The sequence below is a fragment of the Eubalaena glacialis genome, chromosome 14 (genome assembly GCF_028564815.1).
Source record: "Eubalaena glacialis isolate mEubGla1 chromosome 14, mEubGla1.1.hap2.+ XY, whole genome shotgun sequence".
Classification (NCBI taxonomy): Eukaryota; Metazoa; Chordata; class Mammalia; order Artiodactyla; family Balaenidae; genus Eubalaena; species Eubalaena glacialis.
In genome coordinates this window covers 24,782,759-24,806,005 of record NC_083729.1, presented here as the reverse complement: position 1 = coordinate 24,806,005, position 23,247 = coordinate 24,782,759, and the positions used below count along the sequence as shown (strand labels likewise).

Genomic DNA, 23,247 nt, shown 5'->3' with positions numbered 1-23,247 from the left:
CCAATTTATAGACCCATATTTTATAGGAATATAGAGCTTAGAACATATGTCTTATGTATACAATAACCTTGTAACATATAACTTGTCTATTAAATTCATCCCTTTATTGTCCCTTTACCTTAATTTTTTTTTCTTATGCCATGGTGCTGCTGTTATCGTAACATACATAATTATGTTTGCCACTTTAAATCTTCATTGGAACATAGCAGGGTATAAAATTACAGCAACCAAGCAGCTGATTGGTTCAAAAAATTTAAAGAGCATCTTTTATACGCCAGGTCTCTGCTGAAGGCTAGGATAAAAACTGTTAGTGGACCTGACGATGCTTATGGTCAGGAAACTGAGAGTTATGGACAAAATGGATAATTAAACAAGTGATAATACCATAGGAAAAACATTTATATAGGGCAAATATAGTAGGAAAAGCATTCACATAGGGAACACAGAAGTCTAAGATAGCTGGGAAGGCTTCCCAAATGAACTATTATCTAAGCTGCGACCTCCAGGCCGAGTAGGAGAAGTTCTGCTATAGTGGGGAAGGCTCAGAGTACAGTACACTCTGGGGAAGGAAAGCAGTTCAGTATGTCTGGGACAAATGGTGTAACTAAGGAGATGGCAGATAGGCCAGAGAGGTAAGCAAGGACCAGGTCACAGAGGGCCTGGCAAATCATGTTAAAGAAGTAGATTTAACCTTGGAGCACTGTGAAACCCAGAAGGGTTTGCCGGGCGCTGACACAATCAGATTTGCACTGTAACATTTATTGAGTGCTTGCTATTTTCCAGGCCCTGTGCTAAGTGCTTTCTGTGCCTGACTATACTGAATCCTCAGAAGAGTCCTATAAAATCATAGAAAGTAAGCACTATTATTACTCCTATTTTACAGAAGATGAAAATGAGGTTTAATGAGGGAAAGGAATCTAACCAGCCACACTCCTAGTCCTAGTGAAGCCAGGATTCTAACCCAGGTCTTTTGACTCCAGGGCCTGAGTGCCTAATTGAGTGTGCTGTCACATTCATTTAGAAGAAGGCTTGATTGACAATGATGATAATGACTCTGTGGTGTGAGGAATATAGGAGGAAAAGCAATTTAGGGGGAATGACAAATTCAATTCTGAACATAATGAAGTGCCTGCAGAACCTCCAAGTGGCAAAAATCGCATATATGGCTCTCAAGTAAGAAAGGGCTTTTGGACCAAGGGTTTAGAATTAGGAGTCATGAGCACATAGATGATCATTTGAGCCACCAACCTGAATGACATGTCCCAGGGAGAATATGTGGAGTGAGAGAACAAAGGAGCCTGGGAGAGTCTTATGAGGAACATAGAGAGGACTGAAGAACCTGCAAAAAAGTCTTGAGAAGTGGCCAGAGAAGTAGGAAAAAATGACAAGCCAAAGGGAGAGCGTATTTCAAGAAGAATCAACAGTGCCAAATGTTGCTAAGAGGAAAATAAGAATGGAAAGGTATTCATTAGATTTAGAAATAAAATCTTTGTTCTTAATGGTTTAGGTGACATGGCTGTTGCTGTCCTTTTAGGAAGGTAAGAGATAAAATATATTAAAATGGCTATTAATGTAAGATCTGTGCTAAGTCCTATTAGAGAAGAAAAAGATATTCAGTCCAGATGTCTGCCAGCTGGGGGAAATGAGAATGGACTCTTAGGAGAAGATTATTAAAGGAAAAATAGCATTTGGAGATTAAAGAAAAGAGCAAAGCCTTGCAGGTTTTAGCCTGGACAGATGTAACCAGAGGCAAAATTCAGAAAGCATAAGGCACAGTCAGGAATAGTCCATTAATTCAAATAGGTTGGCTCATACTGCATTAGTGGTAAAATTTAAAAAGTAGATTGGAACCATATTATAAAGTCTTCACCAAGGAATATGGAAGTAATGCACATATTTAAATGTCTTTTGTCCCTGGAAAATGCCTAATTATTCTTTAATTCTCAGCTCATGTGCCACCTCTTCAGTGTCACTTTAAGTAAAAAAAGACTAGCCTTTCTTTATGTGCTTAAGTTACTTTCTATTCATATGTCTTATGATAATGCATTTTAATGTTTCCTAAACTTGATGATACTGAAGGGAATTAGGTGTGTCTTGGTACTGGCAGTATCTCAGCAAGTCAAATAACGTATGTGCCCAAGAAGCATTTTCTGAACAAATAAACATACACACAATTACATTAGAGTTGTACTTTATGAAGACTGACTGTTAGCTGTGTGCAATATGGATTAGCAAAGAAGAAACAAGAGGCACTCCAGTGAGAAAGCCAGGAAGCGTGAAAAGGAGAGGTAATGGGATCCCATCGAATGGGGCCATTGCGGAAATATAGGAAGTTTCTCTAAGAGATGCTTCCAAGGCAATATCATAGAAATTGGTGACCAAATGAAATGGGGCAGGGCATAAGACTAACATTTTTTTAAAACTTTAAAAAATATACCCTGGACTTAGTAATTAGATTTGGAAATATATCCTACGGAAATAGAGATTTACACATACTTTGGCATTATTTATAAGAGTGGAAAACTGGAAACTATTTTAATTTTTAATAATAGAGGCCTAATTAAATAAATAGTGGCACCTCTATCTGATGAAGCACCATGCATACATTAACGTATCATAAAAAATTATGTAAGGATGGTGAAAAAATGCGCATTATAGTAAGTTGGGAAAAACATTTTTACAAAACAAAATAGAATTTGGCCCAATTTTTAAAATAAAACATGGAAAAACACAAGACTCAAAAGGCACTGGATATTTCAGAAGTGCCTGACAAGACTGTGGGTGCCATTTTCTTCTTTGTAATTAATTTTCCAACTTTTTTTTTTTAAATAAAGAAAAACATTTTTTTAATTAATTAATTAATTTATTTATTTATGGCTGTGTTGGGTCTTCGTTTCTGTGCGAGGGCTTTCTCTAGTTGCGGCAAGTGGGGGCCGCTCTTCATCGCGGTGCGCGGGCCTCTCATTATCGCGGCCTTTCTTGTTGCGGAGCACAGGCTCCAGACGCGCAGGCTCAGTAATTGTGGCTCACGGGCCCAGTTGCTCCGCGGCATGTGGGATCTTCCCAGACCAGGGCTCGAACCCGTGTCCCCTGCATTGACAGGCAGATTCTCAACCACTGCGCCACCAGGGAAGCCCCAAACTTTTTTTTTTTATAGGAAGAGAGCTAGTATTGAGAAAATCAAGTCATCAGGCTATTTTGAGAGTTGTTGGCAAAAAGAAAGAAAAGATAGAACCACAATTTGAAAGGACAGATAGTTTGAGTTTTGTTTTAAGGATTAGAGAAATAAAGGAAGAACTGGTAAATATAGGAACCAGGAAAAAAAAAGGAGAGGTGCTTACAAAAAGGAAATCCTTGATTTATTTTTCCATTTAAACAAAATACACAGTACAGCCAAGGATACCAGGGAGAGATCTAGGTAAGAGACAAAAAACCCCTACAAAGATGGCATTTTTGTAGCATCTGGAATAGAAAAACTGCTAACTTCTTACATAGCAGGAAGAACATGGGCTTTGCCATCAAAGAGACCTGAGTTTAGATCATGGTACCTCCACTCAGCAGCTGTGTGACCCTGGGCAAGCTGTTAACTGAGCCAGTCTCCTCGGGTGTAGCACAGGGCAAACCACCACCTAGCACAGTTATGAGAACTAAGTCATCTGTAAGAAAGTAGCTAGTGGGGTAGCTATGAGCCCAGGAGCCACCACCAGACTTTGATTCAGCAGGTCTGAGCCTGGACCCGAGTATCTACGTTTTTAAAAGCTCCCTGGGTAATTTTACTGCATGGGCAGCAACATGTTAACAGTTCAGTGCCTGGCACAAGGCAGGTACTTGATAAATGTTAGATGGTTGTTTTTATGGACAGAATATAGGGCTTCTATCATTTTTCATTAAGGCTGTCATGACTTTCTTCACTGAACACAATGGTAAGATCTGTCCCAAGTGAGCTGTTTGCTTCAGTGACTTGATCTAGAAATGGAAAAAATAAAAACATGACTCTTTGGGGGTAGGAATTAAGTTCTTCAACAATAATGGCGTAACACAACCTTCTTAAATATTGTCTGTTACTTTACAGCCAGGTCTTCAGCTCAATCAGACTGGTTTTGCCTAGCTGACCAAACACTGTGCCCTTTCTTGTACTCTTCCTTTCCTGTTCTCAGCCATCCTTATTTTTCCTGCCTATCCAAATTACATATAGTCTCTAAGGTCCAAGGGAAATTCAGCTTCTTGAAGAAGCCTTACCTGAGTATTTCAACACTACATGATCTCTCTTTACTGAACACACCTGTGATTGTGTAATGTAATTAAGCATAATATTTTATACTGTATACCACAAAACTTGGCACGTAATTATACTGTCACATTATTTTTTAGATATTTCCATGAGTACTATTCTTATCTATCCAGGAAGATGATAAACTTCTTGAAGGCAAGGTCATATTCCACGGAGTGTTTGACCCCTCACTCCCAACTACTTTAACCTAATTTCAAGTTATCTCAAATGTGCACACTTGGGGCTTCCCTGGTGGCGCAGTGGTTGAGAATCTGCCTGCCAATGCAGGGGACACGGGGTCGAGCCCTGGTCTGGGAAGATCCCACATGCCGCGGAGCAGCTGGGCCCATGAGCCACAATTACTGAGCCTGCGCGTCTGGAGCCTGTGCTCCGCAACAAGAGAGCCCGCGATAATGAGAGGCCCGCGCACCGCGATGAAGAGTGGCCCCCACTTGCCACAGCTAGAGAAAGCCCTCGCACAGAAACGAAGACCCAACACAGCCATAAATAAATAAATTAATTAAATAAATAAATAAACCCAAAGTTAAAAAAAAAAAAAAAAGCTGAAATATTAAAAAAAAAAAAGTGCACACTTGTGCCGCCTAATGGTGAAGGTAATTATTGCATGGTTACAATTCAGTAACTGGCTTACAAAGCATGTAACAGAACCAAATAATGGCTGGACCAAACCATTACTTGTTTAAAATCAAAGAAGAATAAAGCTACTACTGTTAAAAATAATACAGCAGCAGAGATGATAATGACTATAACTAAATTTTGGTGCATTAAGTTAAAATTTTTAAATTGTGTGATAAATTTCTTAAAGTTGTGTAACTAAAAATCAAAACCAAAACTTTCTCATGTAAAACCTTCTTTTCTCTAAGTGAGCAACTTCCTTTTGGGTTTGGGTTAATCTTAGTACTGAAAAAGGTTATATAATCACATATTGAAATGTCCTGTGATTAGAGGTACATATGAAATAAATCTTCCATGACAGATACTGATCAGTGTAATATACATTGCTCTGGGAAGATGGTAGGACACTGTGCTTATCTTTTCAGACAAAAGAAAATATTAAACTCAACTAATACTGATTTAGTCTCTATTAGGGGCAGGACAATCCATATCCTTAAGAAGGTTATGATCTAGTAAAAGTATAAAACCAAGTACAAAAATGATGGAAATCAAGGTACTCGGGGAAAACTTTTTACCATTATTATTACAAGAACAACACATCTGTATAATGTTATATAATGGGTGTTATATTTCAGGTTAAGTGTGTGTTTTCTAAATGTTCTTAATCTTGGTGAAATATATTCTAAAGAGACGCTCAGAAACTACTTTCTTTGTTTTGCATTTTCTCTTATTCAGTGCTTCCTGTTAGGACTTCTTATCCTTAACTTCTTGATGTCTTGAATTTCTCATCTGCCTGAACTTGTGCTATTAATATCAGAAATAGTGAATTCAGTTACACTCAAGAGTGGGCAGTGAAGATGTTACCTAATGATAATCGGGTTTTTTAAATTTAATTTTTATTTTATATTAGAGTTTAGTTGATTTACAATGTTGTGTTAGCTTCAAGTGTAGAGCAAAGTGATTCAGTTATACATATACATATATCCATTCTTTTTCAGGTTCTTTTCCCATATAGGTTGTTACACATTATTGAGTAGAGTTCCCTGTGCTATACAGTAGGTCCTTGTTAATGATCTATTTCATATATAGTCATGTGTATGTGTTAATCCCAACCTCCTAATTTATCCCTCCCCCTCCCCCACCTTTCCCCTTTGGTAACCATAAGTTTGTTTTTGAAGTCTGTTGAGTCTTCTTCTGTTTTGTAAATAAGTTAATTTGTATCATTTAAGTCCATCTGGTCTAATGTATCATTTAAGGTCCATTTTCTTACTGATTTTCTGTCTGATCTGTCCATTGATGTAAGTGGGGTGTTAAGGTCCCCCACTATTACTGTGTTACTGTTGATTTCTCCTTTTATGGCTGTTAGTATTTGCCTTACATATGGAGGTACTCCTATGTTGGGTGCATATATACTTATAATTGTTATATCTTCTTCTCGGATTGATCCCTTGATCATTATGTAGTGTCCTTCCTTGTCTCATGTAACAGTCTTTATTTTAAAGTCTATTTTGTCTGATATGAGTATTGCTACTCCAGCTTTCATTTGATTTCCATTTGCATGGAATACCTTTTTCCATCCCCTCACTTTCAATCTGTACATGTCTCTAGATCTAAAGTGGGTCTCTTGTGGACAGCATATATATGGGTCCTGTTTTTGTATCCATTCAGCCAGACTATGTCTTTTGGTTGGAGTATTTAATCCATTTACATTTAAGGTAATTATCGATATGTATGTTCTTATTGCCATCTTGTTAATTGTTCTGGATTTGTTTTCTCTTTTTTGGGGGTGGTTTTTCTTCCCTTCCTCTTTTGTTTTCTTCTTTTGTGATTTGATGACTATCTTTAGTGTTGTCTTTGGGTGCTTTTTCTTTTTTGTGTGTGTATCTATTATAGATTTTTGGTTTGCGGCTCCCATGAGGTTTTGATATAGCAGTCTATATATATATATACACACACATGTATATGTGTGTGTGTGTATACACACACACACACACACGATTATTTTAAGTTACTGGTCTCTTAATTTCAAATGCATTTCCAACATCCTGCACTTATACTCTCCCCTTCTCACAATTGCTGGTTTTGATATCATATTTGTGTGTGGATGATTTCCTACCATTACTGTATGTTTGCCTTTACCGGTGAGCTTTCTCATTTGTAATTTTGTTTGTAGTTGTGGCCTTTTCTTTTCTGGCTAGAGAGGTTCCTTTAGCATTTGTTGCAAAGGTGGTCTGGTGGTGCTGAGTTCTCTTAGCTTTTGCTTGTCTGTAAAGCTTTTGATTTCTCTGTCAAATCTGAATGACAGCCTTGCTGAGTAGCATATTCTTGGTTGTAGGTTCTTCCCTTTCATCACTTAAAATATTGTATATCATACCACTCCCTTCTGGCCTGCAGAGTTTCTGCTAAAAAATCAGTTGATAACCTTATGGCAATTCCCTTGTATGTTATTTATTGCTTTTCTCTTGTTGCTTTTAATATTTTTTTCTTTGTCTTTAATTTTTGTCAGTTTGATTACTATGAGTCTTGGCATGTTCCTCCTTGGGTTTATCCTGTATGGGCTCTCTGCACTTCCTAGACTCGGGTGACTGTTTCCTTTCCCAGGTTAGGGAAGTTTTCAGCTATTATCGCTTCAAATATTTTCTCAGGCCCTTTCTCTCTCTCTTCTCCTTCTGGGACCCCTATAATGTGAATGTTGATGTGTTTAATGTTGTCCCAGAGGTCTCTGAGACTGTCCTCATTTCTTTTCATTCTTTTTTCTTTATTCTGTCTGCAGCAGTGGTTTCCACCAATCTGTCCTCCGGCTCACTTATTCATTCTTCTGCCTCATTTATTCTGCTATTGATTCCGTCTAGCGTATTTTTCATTTCAGTTATTATATTGTTCATCTCTGTTTGTTCTTTAAAGCTTCTAGCTCTTTATTAAACATTTTTGTATCCTCTGTGTGCTGTGCCTCCATTCTTTTTTCTGAGATCTCAGATCCTCTTTACTATCATTACACTGAATTCTTTGTCAGGTAGATCGCCTATCTCCACTTCATTTGGTTGTTCTTCTGAGGTTTTATCTTAGTCCTTTGTCTGGAACATATTTCTCTGCCGCCTCATTTTGTCTAACTTTTCTGTGTTTGTGGTCTCCGTTCCTCAGGCTGCAGAACTGTAATTCTTCTTGGTTCTGGTTTCTGCCCCTGGTGAATGAGGTTAGTCCAGGGGCTTGTGCCTGCTTTCCTGGTGTGTAGAGCTGGGTCTTGTCCCTCTGGAGGGCAGGGCCGTGTCAAGGGGTATGTTTACAGGTGGCTGTTGGCTCAGGACAACTTTAGGCAGCCTGTCTCCTGATGGGTGGGGCTCACCCTGTTGGTTGTTTGGCCTGTGGCATCCAATCACTGGAGCTTGCAGGTTGTTGGGTGGGGCCAGGTCTCAGTGCCAAAATGACAACCTCCAGGAGAACTCATGCTGATGAGTATTCCCTGGGGCATCCACCATCAGTGTCCTTGCCCACAGTGAGCCACAGCCAACCCCCCATCTCCCCAGGAGACCCTCGAAGACCCACAGGTAGGTCTGGCCCAGGCTCTTATGGAGTCACCGCTTTGCCCTGGTCCCTGTGCACGTGAAACCTTGTGTGTGCTCTCAAGGAGTGGAGTCTCTGTTTCCCCCAGTCCTGTGGAGCTCCTGCACTCAAGTCCCGCTGGCCTTCAAAGCCAAATGCTCCGGGGGCTCCTCCTCCTGATGCCATACCCCAGGCTGGGGAGCCTGACATAGGGCTCCCAACTCTCACTCCTGTGGGAGAACCTCTGTGATATAATTATTTTCCAGCTTGTGGGTTACCCACCTGGCGGGTATGGGATTTCATTATATCATGAAAGCACCCCTCCTACCTTCTTGTTGTGGCTTCTTCTTTGTCTTTGGGTGTAGAATATCTTTTTTGGTAGGTCTGAGTCTTTTTGTTGATGGTTGTTCAGCAGTTAGTTATGATTTTGGTGTTTTAGTGAGAGGAGGTGAGCTCAAGTCCTTCTACTCTGCCATCTTGTCCTCATACATTTCTTCGGTAATTGGTTTTAATATGTGGTCTCCAGGCTTCCATTGGAATATTTATTTATAATGGCCATTTGTTTTAAGAGCAAGCTTCTTTTTCACTTAATTGATAAACAAAAGCAGATCCCAGAAAAGATCAGGAAGTTGTGCTGGGCCCTTTCTGAGTCTTAGATTTCTTTCCTAAAATGATACTCTGACTAGATGACTGTGCCTGCTCTCCCCGTCATCTCAGGCAGCATCATAACCACTTCCCTTGTGACTCCCATCCCTCCACGATCTGGCCATTCAGCCTCTTCTTTCTTTTAAAATATTTTCCTTGAAGAAAAACCATCCAGCTCACTATTATTACAAAGGTGCTTTAACTAAAATCACACTATAAATATACGAGGCATCATATTACAGTAGAAAGAACACAGGCTATTCAGTCAGACCAACCATATTCCAATAACTTTGAGCTGATTCTTCAATTTCTGCTTCAGTTTTGCTCTACAGGTTAAATACTGGTAACTACCAGGACAGTTGTTGTGAGGGTTAACTGACCTTACACATACAGAACACTTAGCATAATGCCTGGTACTTAGTAAATGCTCAGTAAACGTTAGCTGCTGTTACTATTATAATTACCGTCATCATATTTCTTGTTTCTATTATTATCATAGTGTATAGGACCCATTCTACTTCTCTAACTGAAGTAAATGGAATCATCTAACTTTTTTTAGCTGAAGCAAATGGAGTCATCTGTGTTTCTTTCTTTACTGATACAGAGAAGGGGGAAAAATCAGTTGCCACTTCTGGCAGGAAAAATGACATACTGTGGTTGTTGACTAGTACTCTGAGTGATGACTAAGTAATACATGTTCCCCAAAGTTATAAATCAGTTTGCTACTAAAATATTTTCCAGATTTCAGAACAGAGAGCTCTGTAGTCATATCCTCATCCACTATAAAATAATCTCTCAACTATCCTGCCTGCAATTAAAAAGATCTTTATTAGCAAAAGATGTGTTCCAACAGCATGTTCCATGATGTCAGAAATACTTTTAAAGTAATCATTAAATACTATAAAATATCAGATTGTTAGAAAATAAAAAACATATTGTTGAATGAGAAGGGAGAGTCTAAACTGAATGCCACAGTAAGTGGTACCACGTTTTGGGGAAGAAAAACAAAAAAACAAAAAGCTGCAGCATCCCTGTTTTAATGTCTTGGTACCTCCCTGTCCTATTCCATAGGCATAAAGAACTGTGTTCTCCATGAGCTTCTATGGGTAGATGGACACTCACTATTCACACACAATATGACCATAAAGCCCATGTTTCCATTTCGTTTAGTTATAACCACAGAATTCCAAAAGCAAGCCAAACTAACAGGGACAATATTTTTAGTTTACTATACCAATGTGATTTTGGATTGACTATGCATTTCTTTTATATCATGAGTACTTAGTTGTAAAGATGCTTCGTTTTGGCAGGGTTCACTAAATGAGGTTATACTTTACTTTACATCTTAAAGTACATTAAACCCTAAAGGAACAACAGTGATGCCAATTAGGGTAAGAAGTGAGAACTTTATACCTTTTCTTATATAATGTTTCAAGGCCTTTCATGTTAGGCACAAGCAGTTTTATGACAACATAGCAATTATCAAATGAAGGTGATAATTTGTCACAGATGTCACCTTTATACAATATGGCTTGCTAGAAATCAGAGTGGAGAGCAGAAACATGCAAACAAGATTTTTCTTCTGCTAGGTGACTCTGGGCTTTGACTTGTTCTTGTAAAATTAATAACACTTCAGCATGTTTCTGGACAGTTCCTTTTTCATATATATCTATATGTCTGTTATCCATTTGTATATACATGTGTGTATGAATATAAATATTTACATATGCAGCTATAACAAAATGTCCAATTGGTTTTTTTTTCATAAAAATATCAAAATGTAAACATTTAAATGGGTGTGACATGGCCAGTGCAATCACCTTGGCTCCAGATGCCCTTCAACAGACACGGCTCTAGAGGATGTGGGGGTGGGGAGGGGGTAGTGTGAGCCACAAAGTAGGAAGCAGAAGAACGAGGTTCCATCCGTGATCTATGGAAATTTACGAACGACCTTGGATGCCACTTCTATTTAACAACAAAATAGAGATAGCAGTACTTGCCTTCCTACCAACCGGAATCACTCGTTGCAGTGAGTGGAATAATGAATGTAAAAATATTTTTTAAGTTATAAATAACTATATTATAAGTGATAAGATACTTTCAAGACAGTTTTGCTGCTTTGAGAAGCATTTAAAAATGGAATGATGGTCTACCTGTATGTATTATTTTCTGTCTATTCCAAAAAAGGAGAAAAAATGTTTTGTTTGTGACAAAGATTCTTTTATATTTCTAAAGAATACATAATAAAACATTTTAGCGTATGGGGTCAAGTTAGCATAAAAATACAGTATCTCATTTCTTGAGATAAAGTATGAAAAAGTGCTTTGTAAATTCTACAGAGTTATATGTGAAGTTTAGCAATTTCTGCCACTTATATAAAAAAGTACACTTTGAGATGGGTGCTTACCTTCTCTTAGACGGTCTACTACAAAAGTAAAGCCTGTAGTTCTTGGATGTAAGACATATTCATATTTCTGAAGTCCATTCTTTTCAGCAAATTCATTACTTCGAGCCGTGCTATTTTCTAAACAAAACAATAGGCCATTAGAAGCCATAAAATAAAGGAAGATAAGTGAGGTAAGGAAATGGTGCAGAATTTCTTTGATAAAAATGGCAGTTAATTTTTCTGTAATTAATATAACATACTGAATCAAATGATAAGATAGAAATACTTTAGTAAATCCCTAACAAAGATCCTAGAGTTACCTACTTATTGGAATTTCGGAAATTTTATAATAAGGTATTAATAGATGTTTTATGACAGTTTATAAATTAATATTCAAATCCTTAAAATTCTTTAAGAGATTTCATAAAATAGTCAATATACAATGAAAACTGAAATACAGATAAAATACTAATAACTAAAATTTTCATAAAATAGTCATTACATAATAAAAATTGAAATACTAAAATATAAAGATGAAATAAAGTAAAACTAAAATAGTAATAAAACATAAGGATCTAGACATCCAGAAGACATAACTAACAATTTGCCAAATATATCAGATCAACATTTTTTTAACCCAATAATTTAGGGCTTCAGTGCAAAGTGAAATATCTGCCTTGCTCAGGCACAGAGCACACTAATATTACTAACCAACACCACTCCACGACAGAATGGGCACATGATTAGCACACCATGTACAAACATCTGAACATGGTTTGGCTGAATATAGTTACTGAGTCAAGTATATGTTCCAACTGTTGGCAAAAACTTCTTTTTCCATTCCGTGAGGTAACTTTATAAGTTCCAAGAAGAACCAAACCCATTATTCAGCAATTATATTTGGAAAAAGTAAAGTGTTCAGAAATTTGGCCTTAGCTGCTGAGGGAGATCATGAAATACCTTCTGATGACAGTAGACGTTAGAACCTGCAATCCTCAGCGGCATCCTGAAATTTATAGACCATTCCAAGTCACCAGGAAAAAACCTATATGTAAAAATACTACTTTCCGAGGAGTAAATTTAAGACCACAGAATCCTCAAAATCTCAAAAAACTATAGATGGATTCAACGACACTAAAATATTCAAAGAACACTCCTATAAATTGAGTCAAAAAATTAAACAGATCTCCAGCAAGTCAAAAGTAAAAACTCTAAACAAGAAAAGTAATAAGCTCCTCTGACATTCATTTGAGGGAAATATTCTGGGCATGGGACTACAGAACAGTATTTTATAGACAACTGGCAGGACCTTACATGGGATGAGGAATCCCAGAGACACCACAAAGAAGAGTAGTTAACTACTCTTCAGTTTGCTCTTCCAGTTGGTCACAGACTTGGGGGATCTGAAGATAAAACTGAATGCTGTTGTAGAATGTGAATACAGGTGGAAGTAGTTCTAAAAGGCACAGGCACAATGTGGGAAGAAAGAAAGAATCACAGATCAGAGATGCAGATTTTCCCCTCCATCCCCACTTTATCTGCCCACCCCCAGACTGTGATTATTAGGACTGACAGACTAGCATCCCACTTTCTCACCACAGCCTCCTATCTCGTTAGCCTGCTCCCTGTAACACTCCAATGCCAGCACGCCTACCACTCCAGTGAGACTACTGGCTGCTCGGATATTCTCAAACCAGCCAGGCATAGTCCCACCTCAGAGTCTGTGCAATCATTCTTCCTGCTACCCAGAATGCCTTCTACCCAGACATCTGCATGACTTTCTGCTTTGTTCATTTAGTCTCTCCTTAAATAAGAACTTAAGGGGCCTCCTCAAACCACCTTATATAAAACAGCACCCTACGTCCCCATCTTTTATTACTCTCTCTCCCTCTCTCTCTCTCTCCTTATCTTGCTTTTCTGTACAGCATTTATGAATACCAGGCATATTAGTATTATTAGTTTTTAATGTTTTTCCTCATTAGAAAGTAAGCTTCATGAAAAGTCTCATGAAGAGACTTTTTTGTATATAAAGCTCCAGGCACTCATATATTTATTAAATGAATAAGTTTTACATACAAGGGTGTTTAATTGCATGTAATATTATATAATTGTTAAAACCTAGAAAAGCTTTCCTTTCTAAACCAGTAAAACAAAACAGAAAATCATAATATACCAACTGTGATTTTTAATTTTATGTGTCAAATTGACTAGGCCAAAGTACCCAGATATTGGTCAAACATTATTCTAGATGTTTCTGTGAAGGTGTTTTTTGATGAGATTAATATTTAAATCAGTAGACTTTGAGTAAAGCAGACTATCCTGCATAATGTGGGTGGGCCTCATCCAATCAGTTGAAGGTCTTAAGAGAAAAAGACTAATCTCCTCAAGCAAAAAAGAATTCTGCCAACAGACTGCCTTTGGACTCAAACTGCAACTCTTCCCTGGGGTCGCAGCCTGTTGACATACCCTGTATATTTCCGACTTGCCACCCTCCAGAATCATGTAAGCCAATTCCTTAAAATAAATTTGCCACCCCCCCACCCTTTCTCTCTTTTTCTCTCCCCACCCCCTCTCTACACACACACGTGCACACATACACACACGGTTCTGTTTTTCTGGACAACCTTGACTAATGATGTGAGAGATTACAATATTAAGTACAAAGAAAAGTGTAATTCTGGTTTTCCAATTTTAAAATTACGTGTATGTGTGCACATATATATGCCTATGGATGTGTGTATGTATACGTGTGTGTGCGCGCATGTGCACGTGTGACCAAATGACCCAGAAACAATGGAGCAAAATTAGAATAGTGCTTCTTTATGGGCAGTGGGATTAGAGTAATATTTGTGCTCCCTTCTATGTTTATAAATTTCCCCAAAATAACATATATTACTTGCATAAGCAAAAAAAAAAGTTATAAACAACAATAATATGTGAAAATAAAGTTACATTTAAACGTACTAATTTGAAAATGTGCAAACAAGCTGGATTCACAACTTAAAGAGGATTATAAAACATTCTCTTCGGGCTTAAAAACCCAAGTTTAAAGTTAACTGTGGTAGCTAAAAACACCTTTGGGTTAACAGATACGTTTTCAAACCAAAGGTATTTTGCTAGCCTACTTAAAAAAAAAAAATCATATCCCAACTCAAAACTATTTGTAAAATACTGTTTAAAAAAAAATTTTTTTTTTAACTTCAAGATCAGTCTATTTATTTCCTCTATCTCGCAAATAGTCTGGCTTTTGAAAGTTGGCCTTAAAATGTAAATACTGTTTTAACTTTAAAAATATGCAACTACATCATGTAATAATGAGTACTCTGGACCCTGAAAATATTCAACTAGATGTTAAGTTCATCACCTAAAAAAGACACTTGAAAATACAGACTGAAAAGTTTTAAATATCTACTTTATAAACTCTGAACGTCTAATGTATGAACATTTTAATACTGATGTATCGAAGTAACAGCAACCCATGAGCTTTTATCCCATTAGCTTTTAATTACTAAATAACTTCCAAAGTTGCCACTCTTTAGTGTACATTTTGGCATTCACAAAATCTATCATTTCAGTAAATGACTTTCTATACTCTAATACAGATGATATTTCAATACTCAAATTTAAGTATTATACATTCTAAGGATTAAAACATGTAAATATGGCTGGCTGTCCATTAAAATTTCCTAATGATAGTTCAGCTCTGGGAATCAGTCAACTTACAACTTACAATATATTTTCAAGCTTAAACAATATGCAGCCAATATTACGCTCAGTATTACCCTCTGTGACCCAACTACTATTAGAATTTTAACTATAAAAATCAAACATACTATACAGTAAGTATAATTTAGTACATCATACCAGTATATAAAAATTGCCATGCTTCATTTAGCTCAGTTCCAATCTGTCATACATTAGTCAAAGATCTCTTCCTTGGTATTAATGGTAAATATTTCCCAAAATACTTTAATTTCTCTATTAACATATTACAGTTTAGTCACCCATTCACTTACTTAAGTAGTTGTGTAATTTGTATTTTCCATCTTGCACTCTTTTTTGGGGTATTGGGTTCCATAAATTACTATGTCCACAGAGTGAATTAGATTTTTCATTTACATGTTCTCTTCTCAGGTTCTAAGGATTGTCCTTCTTGGTAGCTCTTAGTTGCCTCGATCTAGTATTGAGGATTTAGAAGACAAGTTCACAGGGATCTCTCCATACTATTTGTGAGTTTTAGATTTCAGTTCTATCCTGCTTCAGTCTGTCTTCCCTTGTACAGCAGACCTTTATCCACTGGGTCCTTCTCAAATTCTGCTGTATTTTTCTTAAAGTAACCAGGGTACTAAAGCTTTTGAATTTTGCTCTTTTAAGTTGAAGGATTCTATAAAACTACTTCCTGTTGTAGCTTACTTCCTCCCCCACCAATACTCATCAACCAGAGCAGTTCTTCTCTCCGTCTTAAATCCTAGACTGCAATAGGAGGCTTCACCTGCAAAAATGACCTGTGGTTCAAAAAAGATGTGAAGCCCACTGATTTAGTTAAGAATGAAAGACTATATTTTGTTTTTAATCTTTTAAAGAATTCCTTGAGATCCACTGGCATTCTTGGCCTGTGTAATTTGATATCTGGGAAGATAGAAAAGTCCCAGATATATTCTCCTGTGTCCCCTCTACAACTCAACGATGGCTGAATTTTCTTTACGAAAAGGACAAGGCCTTTCCAGCTTATATTAGAGATAAGGCTTTAAAAATACCAGGAAAAAGGCAACATACTAACTTAAATCAACAAGTGAAATTGGTTACTATTAGATCCTTTCCTTTTTTTTTTTTTAATTAATTAATTAATTGATTTGTTTTTGGCTGTGTTGGGTCTTTGTTGCTGTGCACAGGCTTTCTCTAGTTGTGGTGAGCGGGGGCTACTCTTCATTGCGGTGCACGGGCTTCTCATTGCAGTGGCTTCTCTTGTGGAGCACGAGCTCTAGGCATGCAGGCTTCAGTAGTTGTGGCACGTGGGCTCAGTAGTTGTGGCTCATGGTCTCTAGAGCACAGGCTCACTAGTTGTGGCGCACGGGCTTAGTTGCTCCACAGCATCTGGGATCTTCCCGGACCAGGGCTCGAACCCGTGTCCCCTGCATTGGCAGGCGGATTCTTAACCACTGCACCACCAGGGAAGCCCAGATCCTTTTCTTATAAGAAAGAAGTTGAAAAAAAAGGGTCTAATGGATAAATATGGATCTTGGAAGAAGACAGAGAATAGATTTTTTTTTTTTTAAAGATTTATTGATTGATTGATTGATTGCTATGTTGGGTCTTCGTTTCTGTGCTAGGGCTTCCTCTAGTTGTGGCAAGTGGGGGCCACTCTTCATCGCGGTGCGCGGGCCTCTCACTATCGCGGCCTCTCTTGTTGTGGAGCACAGGCTCCGGACGCGCAGGCTCAGTAGTTGTGGCTCACGGGCCTAGTTGCTCCGTGGCATGTGGGATCTTCCCAGACCAGGGCTCGAACCCGTGTCCCCTGCATTAGCAGGCAGACTCTCAACCACTGCGCCACCAGGGAAGCCCCGAGAATAGATATTTTAAAACTAGGCTTTGTTCTTCTTTCTCAAGATTGTTTTGGCTACTTGGGGTTTTTTGTGGTTATATACAAACTATATAAAGTAAAAGGCTGATATTTAAAGTATATATCGAGACTTAAAATATAAAGCTCTAAGACGGCAAGTATAAATAATACCTCTTGGAGTTGCCCATCATAAACTCTATGGGCTGGAAACCAGGAGTTCTGGGTTCTGATGTGCTGCTGACTAACTGAGTGACCGCAGGGATGGGCCATTAATCTTGTTGGTGTTCAGCTGCTTCATCTGAGGACTGAGAAGTTCAGACTAGATAGCTAATTTTGGAGTTCCTTCGTGTTTTAAAATTCTGTGATCCAAACCAAGGCTACCTTACCTGTGAGATCAGTCCCTTCTGGGAATATGAGGAGTTGAAGTGGTTCATGGATATCACAAAAATAATCAATCATGTCTTCAAAATGGCTCTTGTCATCCTTCCATTTCCTATGAATGAAGATATAGGCAGCAGCCTGCATGGCCCAACCTAGAAGCAATTTAACAAGTATTTATGTATAATTTTAATACCAATATCCACATATTTTTGAATATAATATTTCAGAGTTTTACTATAAATTATTTACTTTCATAATAAGCATCTCATGATACACCTTAAATTCAGCACTGATCTTGGATTAAATAACAGATATACCAGAGAATATGCTTAAAGGAGTCTGCTAAATTCTGGAATTTGCAAAATTCTCAAAAACCTCTTTTCAAGCAAAACCTAGCTATTAAAATACCAAGGAGAAAAACTTCCTTAATATCTATCAGTACCTCATCCAAAGTTAACAATCCTAACTTAAACAGATATTTTAACCAAGTTACCTACAAAAGATATATGACTGTGTGTTATCAGGCTTACAAAGCAGTAAGCAAGGGATTGTTCTCAAGCCATGTATACAAGCATTGTCTTTAATACTTCCCTTTCTGTACTACTCAATCTCTAAATCCAATTGCTGTTTTCAATGTAATCTCTTCTTCAGAGTTATTTTAAAAAGAAAATATGCAATGGCTACTAAACACGTTAATTAGAGCATATGCTGTGATCACATTCCCTTTCTCTAAGGCGAATTCAACCTTGCTACTGAAGAGGCAGCTCTAGACAAGCCAGGTTTTTCCCAGCTGGCATCCCTCCCTGGCCAGAAATGACTAGAACTACTGTGGTAAATATCTGACTTAAGGCGGACAATCAATAGTCTATTCAATAGTCCATGAAGCATGAAACTCTTGGCCCATACACAGTAACTGTCTTGGCCAAATGTTCTCTCTCAGGAATTTTACGTGGGACCATGGAGAAAACAAGTTGGTATATAAGACAAATGGATGGACAAAAAAAGCAGATAATAGAGACAGTAGCACCTGAGGCAAAATAAAGGTAGCACACTATAGTGAAGACCTAAACAACAACTGCTGCTGAGGCACCTAAAGCTGATTGTGATCAAGAACAAAAGACAGTCTTCCACAATGGCTGGCCAGTCTTTGGGTTCACCTCTTGGATATCCCACAAGAGTCCATCTCCCTTACTGTCATGTGTATCTTTGCAATATACTTTTACTAGTTCAGCTAGAGGGGATGAGTGGTAGTTTCTTAAAAACACAACTAAAGGACTTCCCTGGTGGCACAGTGGTTAAGAATCCACCTGCCAAGGCAGGGGACACGGGTTCAAGCCCTGGTCCGGGAGGATCCCACACGCTGCAAAGCAACGAAGCCCACGAGCCACAACTACTGAGACTGCACTCTAGAGCCCACGAGCCACAACTACTGAGCCCACATGCCACAACTACTGAGCCCGCATGCCACAACTACTGAAGCCCGCGCACCTAGAGCCCCTGCTCCACAAGAGAAGCCACCACAATGAGAAGCCCGCGCACTGCAACGAAGAGTAGCCCCTGCTCACCGCAACTAGAGAAAGCCCGCGCACAGCAACGAAGACCCCACACAGCCAAAAATAAATATAAATAAATAAATAAATAAATAAAAAGAGGGAAAAAAACACACAACTAAAATAATAGTTATTATCATTTAGTAAATACAGTAGTACCCTAAGAATATATAAAATTATCATTAAATCATGATTTAAAAAACTGTAGGACTTTATTTGGTTTGAATTAAGTCCAAACTAGAATACTGTATTCTACAAATATAAATAAGCATATTCTCAAATAATCCACACTTTAGTATAGGTCTTGCTGATAATGTGTCCAGTTGCTGCTCACCCACTGTATTTATTGTCAGTCATATCCACCTGTACTGGAATTGATCCCACACTTGCCCCCTCTTACATGTCTCCTCTTTTACCTGAGGACACCTACATCCACAGTGCAGTTTGTAGGTGGTATAACTCTGGAATGAGATTGCCTGGGTTAGAATCATAGTTCCACCACAAACCAGCTGTTCAGCTTTAAGCCTTTGTCCCTCATTGACCCCAAACATAAAAATAAGCATAATGCTGCAACAGTATTTACCTGATAGGAGTTGTTTTAAGAAATAAATTGAGATTATTTAGCACAAAGTATTCAATAAGTAATAGTTATTGTCATTATTATGATTAAGAAGTTACAATAATACCAAGGATATTGCATCAAGGAACATAAAAATGTAACCAAAAAAGTTCCCATTCACAATTGCCCACCCCTACGCTAGTGTTTTGGAAATTATAAACTCTATTTTATTATTTTAAAGGTCATGCTTAAAATTTTTTCACCTTTCTATTTTTACAAACATTTAAACTTAAATAATTCTATCAACTTTGAGTTAATAAATAATCTTCCCCCAAACAAAAAATTATGCTTTCCTCTTGTCCCTCTTCCAAGATTTGTAGAAATCATCCAATAGTTCCTCCAAATTGCTATTATTATTACTACTACTATTCCTTATGCTTCACAGAACGATTTTTAATTATTTAGACTTGACTCGGGTTAAGTTTGTTGGCTTCTCTTCTCATCATTGTTTCTTATATCCTATGTCCTTCTGTTAGTCCTCCTTAAGGAACTTGTTTCAAAAAAATGTTTGAGTTTTTGCATTTATGAAATGTATTTTTTTTCGTTCTCAATTTTGGAGGCTAGCCTGGCTTAAAACAGAACTTGAGATTTTAAATCATTTTCCCCTCAGAATTTCAAAGCTGTTTTTCCCACAGTCTTCTTATAGAAGTCTGATCAATCAATCTGATTTCTGTAGATAATTTTTTTCCCTCTGGAAGCTTTATTTTCTCTTTATCCTTGGTTTTGTGAAACTTCACCAGTGTGCAACTTTTTCATTAATTCTGCTCAGCAGTTGGTACACTCTTCCAATATGAGTCTCTTTAACATTGGGAATATTCCTTCCATTATTTAAGAAAACACTATTTTTTCTCTTCTTCATTCTCTCAGACTTTCTATTTGGAACTTCTCTTAGATAGATGTTAAAACTTCTGGTTTTGTCCTCTCATAATTTTTATCTCCCTTCATTTGATGCTGTGTTTAAGGAAAATCTTTTAGCTTGGTCATCTAACTCATTAATTTGATCTTCAGCTGTTTCTAGTCTACTAATTGAGTTTATTTCAGCAATCAACTCTTTAATTTTCAAATTTTATGGACAAACAGCAAAAACTATAATAAGCTATGACAAGTACAAAGAGGAGTAATTTTTAAAAAATGTTTATTGAATGGTTACTATGTGCCTAGTACTGTTCTAAGCATTTTTCATTAATTAATTCAATTAATTATCAAGACAACTTTATGAATTAGGTAAAATTATTATTCCTATCTTATGGATGGGTAACTAAGGCACACTGAGACTCACAGAACTAGTAAGTGGTAAAATCAGGTTTCAAATGCAGGCAGTCTGGCTCCAAAGCTGATGTTTTTAACCACTGTACTAAACAGCCTCTTTGCAATATATACTTGAATCTCTCTAAGGGTATTAGTTAAACACAGTATAAATTCTCCTCAGAGAAACGTCTATTCCTCAGAGAGTTTATTCCTAGACCTTCTTTAAAGCTGTGTATTTTTCTCAAATGTTAATCCTGCATTGTCCTCATATTTGTAAAGGATGTTCTAGACTGAACAATACTGACAGGTTGAGTGTATTTCTCCATTCCAAGTGAGAATATCTGTTACTCCCTTGGGGGAAGGGAGCAGTAGGTAAACCCATGGGGCTGTGTCATAAAACTTTTCAAACATTATGTATATGTTTCAGAAATCCCAGAAAGGTAAGTAAAATGACTAAATCAGTCAGCCTCTTGGACATCTCCTCTGAAGATGTGATGATTCTTCCCCTTTGTGCTTTGCCTTCTCATGTTCCATTTATACATTATACATCACTAATGCTTCTGAATCTGTTTTACTCCCTTTAGCTTAAATGTTTTCTCCCTCTCATAAAAACCAAAGGAAGACCTCGTGAGTCTTTTTCTTCTCATTTCATTGCCATCAATACACATGTTACTCACGTTTAAAGCAATATCCAGATTTTTCTTAACATTCTTGAGGTCCTCATACAGTTTTATGACATTTATTTCATGTCTATGGGCTGATAAATGACAGTGCAACTGATCCTGTCATTTGAAATTAGTCTATATAACTTGCCTGTTTTATACTTTTTCCATTGGAGAATATTCCGTCTATCACCTGAATTTCTCAGACAAGTACTGAGAGCCTGGCAGGTTTATAAAAATAGATTTTGTGGATGCTGGCGTGGCTCTGTTACCACCATCTTCTTTCAAAAATCCCATTTACATTACCAGCACTGCATTCTCAAAGCAGACAGGAGTAATCTCTAAGCGTACTCTATTGTCCAAAGGTATTCCATAATTTTAGAACCTGGTTTTCCTTGGCTTAAATTTTCTTTTATCAAGTTTTAGAGTTGGCTAGGAAAAAAAAAAAAAAAAAAACCAATTTACTTGAGTGTATTTTTAACATTATGCATTCTTTCTCCATAAAAAGTAAGCGCTTTTCAGCATTTTCTTTTTCATTTTTTTTGAATTTTATTTTATTTATTTTTTATACAGCAGGTTCTTATTAGTTATCCATTTTATACATATTAGTGTATATATGTCAATCCCAGTCTCCCAATTCATCCCACCATCACCCCACCACCACTTTCCCCCCTTCGTGTCCATACGTTTGTTCTCTACATCTGTGTCTCTATTTCTGCCTTGCAAACCAATTCATCTGTACCGTTCTTCTAGATTCCACATATATATATATGTGCTAATACACAACATATGTTTTTCTCTTTCTGACCTTACTTCACTCTGTATGACAGTCTCTAGGTCCATCCACGTCCCACAAATGGCCCAATTTCGTTCCTTTTTATGGCTGAGTAATATTCCATTGTATATATGTGCCACATCTTCTTTATCCATTCATCCTTTTTTCATTTTAGTGTAGATGAATATACAGTTAACCCCTGGTCAACATGGGGGTTAGGGGTGCCTACCCCCAAGCACAGTCTAAAATCCACTTATAACTTTACAATCATCCCCTCCATATCCATGGTTACGCATCCACGATTCAACCAACCACAAATTGTATGGTACTGTAGTACGTATTTATTGAAAAAAAACCCACAGGTAAATGGACCCGTGCAGTTCAAACCTGTGTTGTTCAAGGGTCAACTGTAGTTAAGAGAATCATAAAAATATCTATACTACTCACCTATTGTACTAAAAACTGAACTTCAAAAATAGATTAATTCATCACTGTTGTCCACGTACTTATTAATTCATTACGGTATTTACTACGGGACTATGAATGCAATAACAGAAACAAAAAGCAATGTGCAAGAGATAAAACAAACTGTTCTCTTCAACATATTTTCAATTCTGAATAGAGGGTGTGGATGCAACCAAGGGAATATTACCCATAGGCCTCTATTAAATGAGAATGAGTGATAATATGAACAGATGCAAATTTTATATAAACTCGTATCACAACAATCATAAGCAAATACTATGTTTGCTGACTGTGTGCTTGTGCATAACAATGGTTATACAAATAAATACAGAACAAGTAAGTTCTATTTCTCAGAATTTCAACCTATGTCAGCATTTAGCAAAATGCTATGCCAAGTTAGGGAAGCTCTGTCTTCTTTGAACTCACATTTGAAATTAGGTAATGCTCTCTACATCCCTCGTCTAAGATGATTAACTTACATGAGGCTCTGGCTTTTAAAAACATTGGGAG

The 23,247-nt window shown here is 37.3% G+C and overlaps 1 protein-coding gene and 1 long non-coding RNA gene across 5 annotated transcripts in view; one reads left to right on the top strand and one right to left on the bottom strand.

Annotated features, from left to right (window-relative positions):
- The window catches only part of LCLAT1 (lysocardiolipin acyltransferase 1), a 190,445-nt gene that overhangs the window by 70,669 nt on the left and 96,529 nt on the right, over nucleotides 1-23,247 (bottom strand). For all 4 annotated transcript variants that reach the window (XM_061211331.1, XM_061211334.1, XM_061211332.1 and 1 more), the window contains 2 exons: nucleotides 17,424-17,570; nucleotides 11,499-11,615 (listed from right to left, as the gene is read on the bottom strand). In XM_061211331.1, the coding sequence (XP_061067314.1) occupies nucleotides 11,499-11,615; nucleotides 17,424-17,570 (264 nt within the window). The remainder of the gene's footprint in view (nucleotides 1-11,498; nucleotides 11,616-17,423; nucleotides 17,571-23,247) is intronic.
- The window catches only part of LOC133105340 (uncharacterized), a 171,250-nt gene that overhangs the window by 107,479 nt on the left and 40,524 nt on the right, over nucleotides 1-23,247 (top strand). The gene's annotated exons all lie outside the window — the stretch shown is intronic.